The 15,182-nt window shown below is 34.7% G+C and overlaps 1 protein-coding gene across 1 annotated transcript in view; it reads left to right on the top strand.

The window, feature by feature from the left end:
• ANKRD13C (ankyrin repeat domain 13C) overlaps nucleotides 1-15,182 on the top strand; it is a 91,437-nt gene that overhangs the window by 31,685 nt on the left and 44,570 nt on the right. The window contains exons 3-6 of the mRNA XM_053591808.1: nucleotides 3,495-3,599; nucleotides 9,060-9,145; nucleotides 10,677-10,722; nucleotides 12,773-12,839. Coding sequence (XP_053447783.1) covers nucleotides 3,495-3,599; nucleotides 9,060-9,145; nucleotides 10,677-10,722; nucleotides 12,773-12,839 — 304 coding nt within the window. The remainder of the gene's footprint in view (nucleotides 1-3,494; nucleotides 3,600-9,059; nucleotides 9,146-10,676; nucleotides 10,723-12,772; nucleotides 12,840-15,182) is intronic.

Raw genomic sequence — 15,182 nt, 5'->3', positions numbered from 1 at the left:
CTCCCTCCCTACTTTCCTCCTTCCCTTGTTTGTTTCTTTCTTTTTTTTTTTTTTAATAGGGGCAAGGTCTCACTCTGTTGTCCAGGCTGGAGTACAGTGGTGTGATCATAGCTTACTGTAACCTCAAACTCTTGGGATCAAGAGATCCACCTCAGCTTCCCGAGTTGCTGGGACTACTGGCATGTGCCACCACACCCAGCTAAGTTAATTTTTTTGTAGAGATAGGATTCCCTATATCGCCCAGGTTGATATAGAATTCCTGACCTCAAGCAATCCTCCCGCCTTGACTTCCCAAAGTTTTGGGATTACAGGTGTGAGCCACCATGCATGGCCTCATTGCCTTTTCTCTTTCAGTATCTTATCATGAAAAAATTTAAATATACAGAAAATTTGACAGATTATCACAATGAACACTCAAGTATTTTCCATATAGGTTCAGTAATTAACATTGTATTACATTTTTTAATCTTTCTTTGTGTTATATGTGTTATTTTTACTATACCATTTGAAAATTAACATAAATGACAGGACATTTTATCCCTAGATACTTCAGCATGCATCTCTGATAATACAGGTATTTTTTTATAACCACATTATTATCACACTAAAGAATATTAATAATATTGTCATCATCTCATAGCCATGCATATTCAGTTTTTTCCAGTTGTTCCAAAAATATCTTTGATAGGTATTTGTTTTATATTGAAACAAGAGCCAATTGAGTTTCACTTATTGTATTTGGTTATTAAATCTTAATTGTCATCTTTGTGCCTGACTTTAAAAAGTCTTGCTCAGTTATCTTGGTGAATGTCCTCTGTCTTGAATTTGCCTGATTATTTTCTCTTGGTAATTTTTAAACTTGTGTCTTACCCTCTGTCTTTTCTGTGCATTAAGTATTAGCCATAGAAACTTGATTAGAATCAAGATAAATGTTTCCGGAAAGAATAATTCTTAGGCAAAGTTAAGAACCTTATATTGCATCACATTAGGAAACACACAATGTTAGGTGATTCCATGGTTAATGCTGCTATCTTTGATTTCTTGCTTAAGGTGGTGATCTTCAGATATAGCCAGTATAAAACATTTTTCTGTTACTAAGTAGTCTTGGGGTAGTTTGGTACAGGTGAATATACTATTTCCCAGCACACAGCCTCTTACCTAGTGGTTTTAGCATTCATTAAAGACTTTTGCCTAAATTATTTATTACATTGGGTGTTATAATATGCTAATTTTCTAATTTTATCATTTCTTTGCAATTTACTAGCTGTCATTACATTATTTTTCTATAAAGAAGAACTTGACCTCTTTTTGATGCTGTGGGCTTATCAATTACTATTTTTCTTTTTCTTTCTTTCTTTTTTTTTTTTTTTGAGACAGAGTTTCACTATGTAGCCCTTGGTAGAGTGCTGTAGCATCACAGCTCACAGTAACCTCAAACTCTTGGGCTTAAGCCATTCTCTTGCCTCAGCCTCCCAAGTAGCTGGGACTATAGGTGCCCACCACAATGCTTGGCTATTGTTTTTTTTTGTTGCGGTTGTCATTATTGTTTAGCTGGCCTGGACCAGTTTGAAGCCGTCACCCTTGGTGCATGTGGCCGGCTCCATAAACACTGTGCTACAGGCGCTGAGCCCAATTATTATTTTTCAATATGTTGTCATTCTTTACCCCATTCTTTTTCTTTTCTTTTTTTCTTTTTGAGATGGAGTCTCACTCTGTTGCTCAAGCTAGAGTGCTGTGGCATCGTATCTCACAGCAAAATCATATCTTGGGTACAAGCAATCCTCTTACTGCACCCTCCTAAGTAGCTGGGATTACAGGTGCCCGCCATAATGCCTGGTTATTTTTAGAGATGGGGTCTTGCTCTTACTCAGGCTGATCTCAAACTCCTGAGCTCAAGCAATCCACCTGCCTTGGCCTTCCAGAGTACTAGGACTACAGGCGTGAGCCACTGTGACTGGTCCTGTTATTCTTTTTGATGCTAAATTTTCCATACTTGGCTAGTTGCTGACCATTCAGGCTGACTCCTCTTGTTGATATTACTCTATTCTTTAAAAATCGCTATATATTACTTCAGTAATGTACATGTGACATAAGTCTCTTACTACCCCCGTATGGGCATTCATTTTGTTTTCAGTATAATTGCCACTACAAAAAACATTGAAATAAACATTCTTGTTTCTATATTCTTATATACTATTAGCAGACTTAAACATCTGTGTGAAATGTCTGTGTTTCATAAAGTTCCCCACTATTATTTGTGTTTCTTCTATCTCTATGAATGGTGGTAAAGTAGGGCCATTCTTCTTCCACCTTAGCCTACCCTTATGATGCTGTCACAACACCATTAGCTCCTTCAGAGCACTTACCATTATATTTATTTTCCCTTGTATATATTAATTTATTTATTGTTTTCCAACATAGGATAAAAGCTCTCTCATAAGAAGACCTTATTTTTTTTTTCTTCAGTTCTTAAAAACAGTACCAGGTGGTTAGAAATGGCATTAAAACTTTCGTTTGGTAAATATTTGCCAAATGATTGATTGAACAAATGAATGGCTATCATACCGAAATTTCCCCTGGCCTCAGTTTTAATTTATTTCCTGTTAATATACTTTTTTTTAATATTAAAAGAAGTTTTTTCAACCTATAGAAATGTCTGTACTGGGCGGCGCCTATGGCTTAGTGAGTAGGGTGCCAGCCCCATATACCCAGGGTGGCGGGTTCAAACCCAGGCCCCGCCAAACTGCAACAACAACAACAAAAAAATAGCCAGGCGTTGTGGTGGGCGCCTGTGGTCCCAGCTACCTCAGGAGGCTGAGACAAGAGAATCACTTAAGCCCAAGAGCTGGAGGTTGCTGTGAGTTGTGATGCCATGGCACTCTACCAAGGGCGACAAAGTGAGACTCTGTCTCTAAAAAAAAAGAAAAGGAAAGAAATGCTGTACCTAATTTTGATTACATGAAAAATAGATTTGTCATAAGCAGGATTTTGCCCTCTTTTGGGATGTTTTGTCCAACCACAAGAATTATAAAATTTGAAAATTAAGGATTTATGGAAACATTATTGATCCTTTTAGAAAACACATTTTTTTTTTCCTGAAATAGTGAACTTTCTATTTGACATTAAAGGCATACAAATCCTATCTTGGGTCTTATTAGATATTAGGTATTTAGGTGTAAATTACTCCTAAAGTTCTTAGGTTGTCTTTTAGAGTATAGAAACAATCTCAAAACACTCTTGGGAAAAATTATTAGGGAATATAATACTTTTCTTTGCAGAAAGTTTCAGTTTGTTTTTAAGTAGCAGAATGGTTACTTATGGAATCTAGGAGTATGAAATAACTTAGTGTTTAATATATGAACTCATAAATTACTTAATTTGACATAGTCATTATTCATAGATTAACTTGGTATATTAAACTTTTATATGATATTTATATTTAGAGATTCTAAAAATTGTATGACCTTTGATATTATTACCACTTTCTATTGCAGAATGTGCCCATTTACTCTTGGCTCACAATGCTCCAGTAAAGGTGAAAAATGCTCAGGGATGGAGCCCTCTGGCAGAAGCCATCAGCTATGGAGATAGACAGATGAGTAAGCAATGCGAATTACTGTTGTTGATGTGTGTACTAAAAATATAAAGTGATGAATTTGAAATATTTTTCTTTAATGTAAATTTCCATATGATGAACTTTTACAGTTATATGTAAATGTATATGAATTATTCATGGCTTAGGAACTTGAACAGTCAATAGTGAACAGAAAGAATTGAGGAAGTGGGTTTCAGTATATGTTTACTATTTGTTCTCCTTTTGCAGCATTCTGCCTTACTGGTGTTCCAGAATAAAGGACTTTTTTTAAAAAGTTGAGACCTATCTGGCCCTTCTAGCAACTGCTTAATAATATGGACTATTAATTGGAACTAAAAATAATAATGGTGTCTTAATAGTTATCTGGTTTAGTTACTGGGTAGGCTTTGCTAGAAATGAGGAGCAAGACTTTTTATTTTGTTTTAGTCTTTAAAACAGTATTTCTAAAACATGTTACATGGTCTTTTACAAAATACAGAGTGTTCAGTTTCTCCCCTCTCCCTTATTCTACCCGTATATTTTTTTTTTAACTTCATGTAAAGGTCTTATTTACCAAGTACATATCAATAGTTGAAGGTTTTATAAAATCTAAATCTGAATGAATGGAAATATTGTCTTTATTTAATATTACAGTTTGAGGCTGAAAAGGATCAATTAAATCTAGCTTTACGGAAGGAAATAAAGTGTTTTATTAAAGAAATGCAAACACTCCTATGATGTTAGAGCTAAGTTGTGGGCTCTTCTTGTCACTTTCTTATGGTTTAGCTTTATATATGTGTTCCACATATTAACACTTTTATGGACTTCCTGAACTTCTTGAACAATATTTGGGCCTAAAATTTGAGATAAAATTGTGATACATGTATTTAACAACTAAATGAATATATATATTTTCTGTTATGCATTGACAGTTGTTCCTTCTGGACAAAGATCAGGAGACCCTTATGAGAGGAAGAAGAAATCCAAATCCAAGAATTATTTCTGGGAAATAAAAATGTACAAATCCCAAAGAGACTGAGAATGCATTAAAAATTGCAACAAGCCATCTGAAGCTTTCTCTTGAGTTTTTTTCTAACCACTAGCAGAGGAGAAAGGAAATTAGATGGGCTTTTGAGTTTCTGATGCACAGTGAGAATTTTGTGACTTCAGGATACTTTTATTCAAATTCAAGGAATATTTACTGAATCCTTACTATAAAGCATATGTGTGTATCAAATGAGCAAAAAAGACACATTCTCTACTGTTTAGAAATTCATAATCTATTGGGAAGGCCAATAAAGTTTTCATGGAAAAATTAGTTAAGAGATACTTGGCAATAAATTTTAAGGTAAAAGATTGAGGCCCATGTATTTGAGATCTGGTTGTAAAGTAATTTTCTTATACAGAGATAATTAATTGATAACTCTTATGGCACATATTTAGATCTTCAGATATTGATGACAATGTAAGAAAAAAAATTTAATAGCATATTTAGAAATATTAATATAAATATATTTATGATGGTATTAAACATGTATATACTTTGAAATTATTTTAAGTATTGTGATTTAAATTTTTGATGAGCTCATATTAAGTTAAAATTTTCTGAGCATAGAAAATTATATATTTTAGCCTTGGCACCTATAGTTCAGTGGTTAGGGTGCCAGCCACATGCACCGGGGCTGGTGGGTTTGAACCCAGCCCGGGCCTGCTAAACAACAATGACAACAACAACAACAAAAAAATAGCTGGGCGTTTTGATGGGTGCCTGTAGTCCCAGCTACTTGGGAGGCTGAGGCAAGAGAATCACCTGTAGTCCCAGCTACTTGGGAGGCTGAGGTTAAGAGAATCACTTAAGCCCAAGAGTTTGAGGTTGCTGTTAACTGTGACACTACGGCACTCTACCAAGGGTGACATAGTGAGACTCTGTCTCAAAAAAAGAAAGAAAAAGAAAAGAAAATTATTTTTTATTTTAAAAAATCAATCTAAAAAATAATCTAAAAATCAAATATTAGTAAAATTTTTTTGCCTATTTGTCTTTTTTTCTGATTTCTGATAATTTTGCCAATGTCCTTTTGCTACAGAACAGTGCTAAATGACTTGTCAGAGACTATTTAGAATCATTTCACTTTAAAATTAATAAAATTTGAATATGATATTGCTTTTCTGCATTACATTGTGGATACCACTTAAAGGTCCTTTTCCCTAATTTATCCTTCCTCCATGGTCCCTGGTTTTCCTCTGATCAGGATAGCGCTGGTTTCCTATGTATGCTATGATCTAGTTCGTTGTTTCTCTAGGAGTTGCTCATAGTTTGTACAAATTTATGTTATGGTATACTTACAGAAATTTGGGGAAGTTTGTCAGCCTTTGTCTTATATTTGTGGCAGATAAAATGTTAGTGTGGAGAGAAAGAGACAGCATTCCATGTTGGTTTGTTGCCTTACCTTGAACTGCCAGTCTTTCATTTAGATTTGAACTTATATCTTTTGAGGGGTATCTTTCCTCAACTCCTGGAGTAGGTTAAGTTCTCTTTGTCATACATTTTCAAAGTGGTCAAGGAATTTACCTCAACACGATAAAAACTATATGACAGACCCACAGCTCATATCAGACTGAATTGGTAAAACCGTAAGTCTTTCCTGTAAGATCTGGAACAAGACAAGGATGCCCACTTCATTATTGTTATTCAGCATAGTACTGGAAGTTCTAGCTAAAGCAATCAGGCAAGAGAAAGAAAGAAATGGCATCCAATTTGGAAAGAAAGAAGTCAAATTATCCTTATTTGCAGACAAATATGGTCTTATATCTAGAAAAACCACTAAGACTCCACAAAAAACCCTATTAGAAGTGATAGACAAATTCAGTAAAGTTATAGAATACAAAATCAAAAATCATAGCATTTCTGTATGCCAACAGTAAACAATCTGAAAAAGAAACCCAGACAGTAATACCATTTATGATAGTTACAGATGAAATAAAACATCTAAAAATAAACTTAACCCAAGAAATAAGAAGTCTCTATAATGAAAACTATAAAACACGGATGAAAGAAATTAAAGAGGACAAACAAAAAAATGGAAAGACATTCCATGTTCATGGATTGGAAAACTCAATATTGTTAAAATGTCCATATACTCAGAGCAATCTATAGATTCAATGTAATCCTTATTAATATAGCAATGGCATTTTTCACAAAAACAGAAAAAATAATCCTAAAATTTTTGTGGAATCACAAAAAACCCAGTATAGGCAAAGAAATCCTGAGCAAAAAGAACAAAACTGGAGCAATTATATTATCTGACTTCAAATTATACTACAGAGCTGTAGTAACCAAAAACAGCATGGTACTGGCATAAAAACAGACACATAGACAAATCGAACAGAATAGAGAACCCAGAAAAAAGGCATGCATCTATAGTGAACTTACCTTTTTGACAAAGATGCCAAAAACATACAGTGGGAACAGGACAGTCTCTTCAGTAACTGATGCTGAGACAACTGGATATTCATATGCAGAAGATTGAAACTTGCTCCTTACCTCTAGTCATATACAAAACATCAAATCAAAATGGATTGAACACTTAAATCTATGACCTTAAACTATAAAACTACTAAAAGAAAACACTGGAGAAATGCTTTAGGACATTCATCTGGGCAATGATTTCTTGAGTATACACCCAAAGCACAGCAACCAAAGCAAAATGGGAGTAGATTACGTCAAGCAAAAAAGCTTCTGCGTAGCAATGGAAATGAATCAACAGTGGAGAGACAGTTTGGGAAAGAATGGGAGAAAATACTGCAAACTATCTGTCTGAGAAGTGGTTCGCCTGAGCGACAGTGAGACCCCGACTCGTGAAAAAAATGGAAAAACCCAGCCGGGCGCCACGGCGAGCGCCTGTAATCCCAGTGGCTTCCGGAGGCTGAGGCAGCGGGGTGCCCGCAGCCCGAGTCTGAGGTTGTGGTGAGCTACCACGTCCACTGCACTCTGCTCAGGGGCATAGGGTGGGACCCTGTCTCAACAACAAAAAAAAAAGTAAAGAAATAAAAAATAAGCAACGAAATAAAATAAAAAAGCCAAAAAAAATAAAAAAAAAAAGAACTGGAATAAATAAGGAACTCCAACACCTTATAGGAAAAAAAATCAAGTGATTCAATTAAAAAATAAGCAAAAGGCTCATAGTTGTAATCCTAGCACTCTGGGAGGCTGAGGTAGGTGGATTGCTTGAGCTCAGGAGTTTGAGACTGGCCTGAGCAAGAGTTAGACACACATCTCTAAAAACAACCAGGTGTTGTATTGAGTGCCTATAGTCCCAGCTACTTGGGAGGCTGAGGCAGGAAGATCTCTTGAGCCCAAGACTTTGAGGTTGCTGTGAGCTAAGATACTACAGTACTCTACAAAGAGTGACAAAGTGAGACTCTGTCTCAGAAAAACATAAAAAAAAAAAAAAAATGAGCAAAAGATCTAAAAATGCCTCGCTCTCTCTTTTTTTTTTTTTTCTAAGAAACAGAGTCTCACTTTATCGCCCTCTGTAGAGGGCTGTGGCGTCACGGCTCACAGCAACCTCTACCTCCTGGGCTTAGGGACGTTTCCTGCCTCAGCTTCCCGAGTAGCTGGGACTACAGGCGCCTGCCACAACGCCTGGCTATTTTTTTTTTTGCAGTTTGGCTGTGGCCGGGTTCGAACCTGCTACCCTTGGTATATGGAGCCAGTGCCCTACCCGCTACCCTAAATAGGCATTTCTCAAAAGAAGTCATATAAATGGCCAACAGGTATATGGAAAAATGATCAACATCATTAGTCATCGGATAATGCAAATCAAAACTACAATGAGATGTCATCTATCTTGCTGCAGTTAAATGGCTCTTTTTTTTTTTTTCCAAGCAAGAGTCTTGCTCTGTCACCCTGGCTAGAGTGCAGTGGTGTCATCAGAGCTCTCTGTAATCTCAGACTTTTGGGTATAAGTGATACTCTTGTCTCAGACTCCTGAGTAGCTGGGACTAGAGGCATACACCATCACACCCAGCTAATTTTTCTTTTTTTTTATAGAGATGAGGTGTCTCACTCCTGCTTAGGCTGGACTTGAACCCCTGACCTCAAGTGATCATCTCACCTCAGCCTCCCAGAGTGCTAAGATTATAGGCACTCATCACTGTGCCCAGCCTAAAATGGCTCAAAAAGACAGGCAATGATAAATGTTGGTAAGGATGTGGAGATGGGAGAACCTTGCACACTGTTGTCCTGTCTTTCCTGACTTCTGTGTCTCAGCTTCTATTACATTTGAAGAGACCTTCAGTTATGTAAACAATACTCTTTGATATTTTTGCTTTTTAAAATATGTTGGTTTTATAGCTGTACATAAACACACATATACCTCTACATATATACATGTATTATTGTCCATCTATAATAATCCAGTGATTTTTTTTATAGCATGATGAAAATTACTTTAAATTAATTATTATTTTTTAATTTAAACTTTAGTTACAGCTCTTTTAAGGAAGCTTAAGCAGCAATCCAGGGAAAGCGTTGAAGAAAAACGACCTCGATTATTAAAAGCCCTGAAAGAGGTAGGGCGTATTTCTTTGCTGATTTTGCACCTAAAGAATAATTGTAAATGTAGTTTTAAGCATTTTTTAAAATATATTGTCTAAATTCTCACTGATTATTAAGGGTCAAGAAATGATAAAAATCATGCTTAAATTAAGCAATAGTTAAAATTATAAAATACTGTAATAATAATGTATAAATATAATCTTCGTAGATAAAGATTCATTTTCAGTAAATTAAATAAGAGCTGTATAAAAAAGGAATTAAGTCATAATTAATGGCAATTACATGGGTCATTACAAAAGTTTTGAGATATATAAAAATCAAGAAATGTAAAATCCATGAAACAAATGAAGCCCTCCCAGCAACACTGATAAGCCGAGCAACTTAAAACCTCCACAGGTGAATCCAAAGGATGTTGTTGACTGTGTTTCTTAGAAGTGAAATAATGGACCACAGGACCATACAATAGTCTTATCTCAAAACTTTCGTAGTGAACTATTTGTTTTTCCTTATCAGATGAATTGGAAGATTGTCTTAACAGCTAAAGCTGCTGTTGCAATAAGGAACAGTTTGTATTTTCTTTACATGACAAAAATTCTTATTGTCTGCCCTACCTCCTAGTGCTAATAGCTGGGGATATTGGCATAGAAAGGAAGAGAGGCTTGTTTTCTACTGTTACTCTCTTCCTCTGTATTTCTGCTGCCTGCAAGAACTGCGGGAGAAAGTAGACCTGTACTGATCATGTGATGAAAGCCTGTCTTCCCTCAGTGAGGCTGTTTTTCGTTTTTGAAAAAAAAATTTTTTTTTGGTTTTTTTGAAATCTGAAGAGATACAGAAAGAGTCAGAGAAATGATTTACTGATGTTGTAATAATATCTGCTATTAACATTCACTTTTTTCATTGTTTGAAATAGGAAAGATTAACTTATTGCTGTGTTTGTATGCTTATGTTCTGGATGTATCCATTCTTTGAAAGAGTATTTGAATATAGTAGTTCTCTTCACAGTTATAGTCTTTGATGTCTAGCTTCTAATTTGTGAAATAAACATTTTCCCTAAAGCTATTGTAAGATGACATATTTCAGATTTAGTAAACTTGTGTTATCCTTTCACAGAAAAGAAATTTCTGTTGCACTAGACCATTTTTTTACAGTAGTATGAGACTGTGCAAATAATCATTTTGGTAGTCATTTTTAATAACACTTGTACAGTTAACTGTTTCAAAATAATACCTATATTTATTATTTTTATTATGCTGAGAAATGGAATATTTTTTGATACCAATTTAAATGGCTATCAGTTTCAGATACAGTGATGCATATTTTCCTTTGTAGTTAAATATAGTAATGAGTGCTACTATAATGTTTTATTTTAAGTAATAACCAGACATATTCTTTGGTTTGCTCAAACTCTAAACACTGAAATTAATTCTTTATTGTTTCCTAATCCCACCTATATAGACTTTAGATATTAATAGATTTTTTTTAAGTAATATATTAAATAGATATAAGAGCTGTTTACTATGGTTAATTATTCATATTTTTTCTCAGCTAGGTGACTTTTATCTAGAACTTCACTGGGATTTTCAAAGCTGGGGTAAGAGTGTGCTATGTTTTACTATGACATATATTCTCATGCAGAAATGCAAGTATAAAAATTACTATTATATAGAAATGTTAGCATAACAAATTTGATACTTGCCCTAAGGAGAAAGATGTTTTTCATTTTTCAACTTTATTAGTAACTTTAATAATTCTTATTTTTAAGATTGAAAGTTTATTTTGTAAGTTTTGTTTTTTACAAAAAGCAGGCTTAAAATGATTATGGTTCAATGTACATAATTTTCAGAAAAGAGAAAATGATTATAGAATTATTGGACTACTGAATTCAGGAAATTTTAAAATACAGTGAAGAATTTAGTTAACATTATTTGATCATGTACATTTTTTTATCTTTCAGTTATTTAGCTACTTGTGTACTTCTAGCCACTATCTTGACATATTGTGTGGTTGTACATTGTTCTAATTATTTATGAAAGGTCTTAATTTTGTCTTTTTCTTTTTTTCATTTTTTTTTTTGAGACAGAGTCTCACTTTATCACCCTTTGTAGAGTGCTGTGGCGTCACAGCTCACAGCAATCTCCAACTCCTGGGCTTAGGTGATTCTCTTGCCTCAGACTCCCGAGTAGCTGGGACTACAGGTACCCGCCACAAAGGCCAGCTATTTTTTGTTGCAGTTTGGTCAGGGCCAGGTTCAAACCTGCCACCCTTGGTATATGGGGCCCGTACCCTACTCACTGAGCTACAGGCACCACCCCAAAAGGTCTTAATTTTGACTGAGATATTTTTTAGTCATTTATTGATTTACCTTTGCAAGATAAATTCTTTTCTTCCCCATTTACGAGTCTACTAGGGAGCTTGGATCATTTATTTACACTATTATTTCTCTTACCAACTTTTGTTTCAAAAAAGGAGAAATTTTACCAGAAAATGATTTCTTATATTCTTCATCTAAAGTAACTGGGCAATAAACTTTTCTTATTTTTGTGCAATAAAATGTTCAGAAAACTGTCTTCAAGGCTGGAAGCCATTTTGGATTAAATGACATCTAAAGATCTAAAAGAGGCATTGATGGATTAGGTATATACCTTTAATGTTAATTAGAAAGTATTAATGCTTTTGGAAAGTTAAGTAAAAAACCCTAGCTTTTAATTTTCTCTAATTTTTCTTTCGTATTTTTTTTTTTTTTTTTCTTTTGGAGACAGAGTCTCACTCTGTCATCCCTAGTAAAGTGCGTGGTGTCATAGCTCACAGCAACCTCAAACTCTTGGGCTCTAGCGATTCTCTTGCCTCAGCCTCCCAAGTAGCTGAGACTACAGATCGCCTATTTTTAAAACAGTACATTTTATAGGACATACATGTAATGTATCTTACACACAGAGACACACAAATACTTATGTAAATATGTAAATGTTACACAGTCTTAATTTCAAGATTTTGAGATGCATTTTTTTTCCTTTGTACATTTCCCCAACCGTAGCTGGGGAAATAAATAACAACAACAATAAAAAAACAACTGTCAGAAAATAGATTGTGGTGGTATTGGTATGAATTATAGATAGCAACATTGTAAATCTATAGGTAAATAGTATGATTCCCATATTACAGATGTTGTAACTGAGATACAGTGCGCTTTAATTGCAAAGGCATTTATTTGGGATTCAAATTCAAATTTGTCTTTCTCCAAAGAAATCTCTGTTAATACACATTACTTTCCTGCTGTTTTTCCTAGTTATACTTGAGGAATTAGATAGATGCTGGTGACACATTCAGGAGAGGTTAGTTACGGTAGGGTTGTTTTTTCACCTGTATGCAGTATGGATCCCAGAGTGGCATCACATTGCCGGCCCCTGTCCTGTGTGTTTGTGGGGAGGGCGGGAGTATGCTCAACTGTGTTTCACTTACGATTCAACAGTAGATATTTGATATCACTCATAGTTGCCTTACTATAAGTGAAAAATCCTATTTTAAATGTAAAAATTACCATAATTTGGCAAATTAATAAAATGTTTTCTTTTAGTTTGAAGGTTTATAAATGTCTCAGAATTTAGGTAGTTATTTTTTATCTTTTGTTTTCAAAAAAACAGTGCCTTTACTCTCCCGAATTCTGCCTTCTGATGCATGTAAAATATACAAACAAGGTATTAATATCAGGTAAGGTGATTTCATTTTATTTATTCATTTTTTGAGTAAAAGAAAGTTGAGGTTTGAGGAAGCTTTTTTCCTGTCTTCCTAGTTTACATATGTTTTTGCCTTAAAAATGGTATAATAGATTAACAATATTTTATCTCATTTGAGATACATCATAGATAAGAAACCAAAGATGTAAAACCTTGAGTAAAGCAGAGATATTATTATTCAGCTAGACTATTTAGGAGGTAAACAGAGTGAAAATTTTGACATAATGTAATATACTAAGATTTATAACGGTTACTTCTCTGATGCTGGATTTGTTAAGGCATAAGAGACACATAAGGAAGACCTATCCTTCCCTCCCTGGTTTACCCATCTGTGTGTCTGTCCGTGCATCTGCTCAGTCGCCTGTACATTCTAATGAGCACTTTAAGGCTAATTGTAAACTTTTTGTTCTATTCCTTTTATAACTAAAATTAATATTTGGATTTGATGGAAAATAAATCTGTTGAATTTATTAAAGAATTCATTTTAATCATTTCCTTACATCTTTAGCTTTATATTAATAATAATGTAGGCATATTTATAAATTACATATATGTTAACTATCATGCTTGTGAATATGTCAGCTTATATATCTGATATACAATAGCATGTTTACAAGTTTATGCATATGTATATATGTATATAAAATTTTGTGTATCTGTATCTTTGTACCTCTGATTTGTATATATAAGGGTATAGGGGTCTCAAACCTTTTTTTCCTCTGCCATGAATTGGAAGAATAAGAGTAGCCTTGGGCCACGCATTAAATACACAAACACTAACAAAATCACTGTTGAGCAAAACAAAAGGTCCAGGTATATTTTTCTGGATATCTGATACCATGACAGATAAGCAAAATATTCTTCAAAATATCAGCATGTGGCCTGCAGGCTGGTAGGTTGGACACCCCTAATCTAGAAATAGAAATAACTTAAAGGATTATCTCATAAAATCTCTTCATTTTTATATGAGAAAACTTGGAGAAGTTATATGATTTTTTTTTTTACAAGAGAATTTTACAGATTAGTGGCCTAGTCAAGACTTGACTTCTTATCATTTGTTCTTGTTACCATGTCATAAAGCAGAAACTTCTAAGAATCAACTATTTTTAAGAAAATGTATTATATAATATTTTGAATTATTGTGGAGATAATTCTTATTTGGAAATAAATTCTAGGATAATTATCATTAAGCAATAGAATTTGAATAAGTTAGATGTTTCTGGGTTTTTTTCTTTCTTTCTTTCTTTTTTTTTTTATTAAATCATAGCTGTGTGATCATGGAGCACCACACCATGGTTTCATAGACCGTTTGACACATTTTCATTACACTGGTTAACATGGCCTTCCTGGCATCTTCTTAGTTATTGTGCTAAGACATTTACATTCCACATTTACTAAGTTTCACATATATCCTTGTAAGAGTCACCGCAGGTGTAATCCTGCCAATCTCCCTACCTCAGCCCACCGCCCCCCTCCCTCCCTCCTTTCCCCCTCCCCCCATTCTTAGGTTGTAACTGGGTTATAGCTTTCATGTGAAAGCCATAAATTAGTTTCATAGTAGGGCTGAGTACATTGGATACTTTTTCTTCCATTCTTGAGACACTTTACTAGGAAGAATATGTTCCAGCTCCATCCATGTAAACATGAAAGAGGTAAAGTCTCCATCTTTCTTTAAGGCTACATAATATTCCATGGTGTACATATACCACAATTTATTAATCCATTCATGGATCGATGGGCACTTGGGCTTTTTCCATGACTTAGCGGGGTTTTTTTGTTTTTAAAAATAACCCCTTCCGATGTTTTTCATTATGAAAGTGCTCATTAAATGCATGGTCATTATAGGAAACTTGGAAAATACAGAAAAATGTAGAAGAAAAGTAGAAAAGGATTTTGTAATGATGCAGATTTAATTTAGGAGCCTTTTGTTGGTACTTATTAAGGTTTCATCAGTTAAAATACTTTTAATATAGGTGCTTGGCAAAGGCAGTCTGTACTTTAGGAGAACTATTGCCTGCCTGCCTGCCTTCCTTCCTTCCTTCCCCTCCTTCCCTTCCATCCTCTCCTTCCCCTCCTTTCCCTCCTTCTCTCTCTCTTTCTTTTTTTCTTTTTTCTTTTTGAGACAGTCTCAAGCTGTTGCCCTGGGTAGAGTGCCATGGCATCATAGCTTGCAGCAACCTCCAACTCTTGGGCTGAAGCGATCCTCTTGGCTCAGTTTTTCTATTTTTAGTAGAGATGGGGGTCTCTCTTTTGATCAGGTTGATCCTGAACTTGTGAGCTCAAGCTATCCACCTGCCTAGGCCTCCCAGAGTGCTAG

Source organism: Nycticebus coucang, chromosome 5, assembly GCF_027406575.1.
Source record: "Nycticebus coucang isolate mNycCou1 chromosome 5, mNycCou1.pri, whole genome shotgun sequence".
NCBI classification, from domain to species: domain Eukaryota; kingdom Metazoa; phylum Chordata; class Mammalia; order Primates; family Lorisidae; genus Nycticebus; species Nycticebus coucang.
Note: the sequence above shows the minus strand (reverse complement) of the source record. Positions and strands in the feature narration are given on the sequence as shown.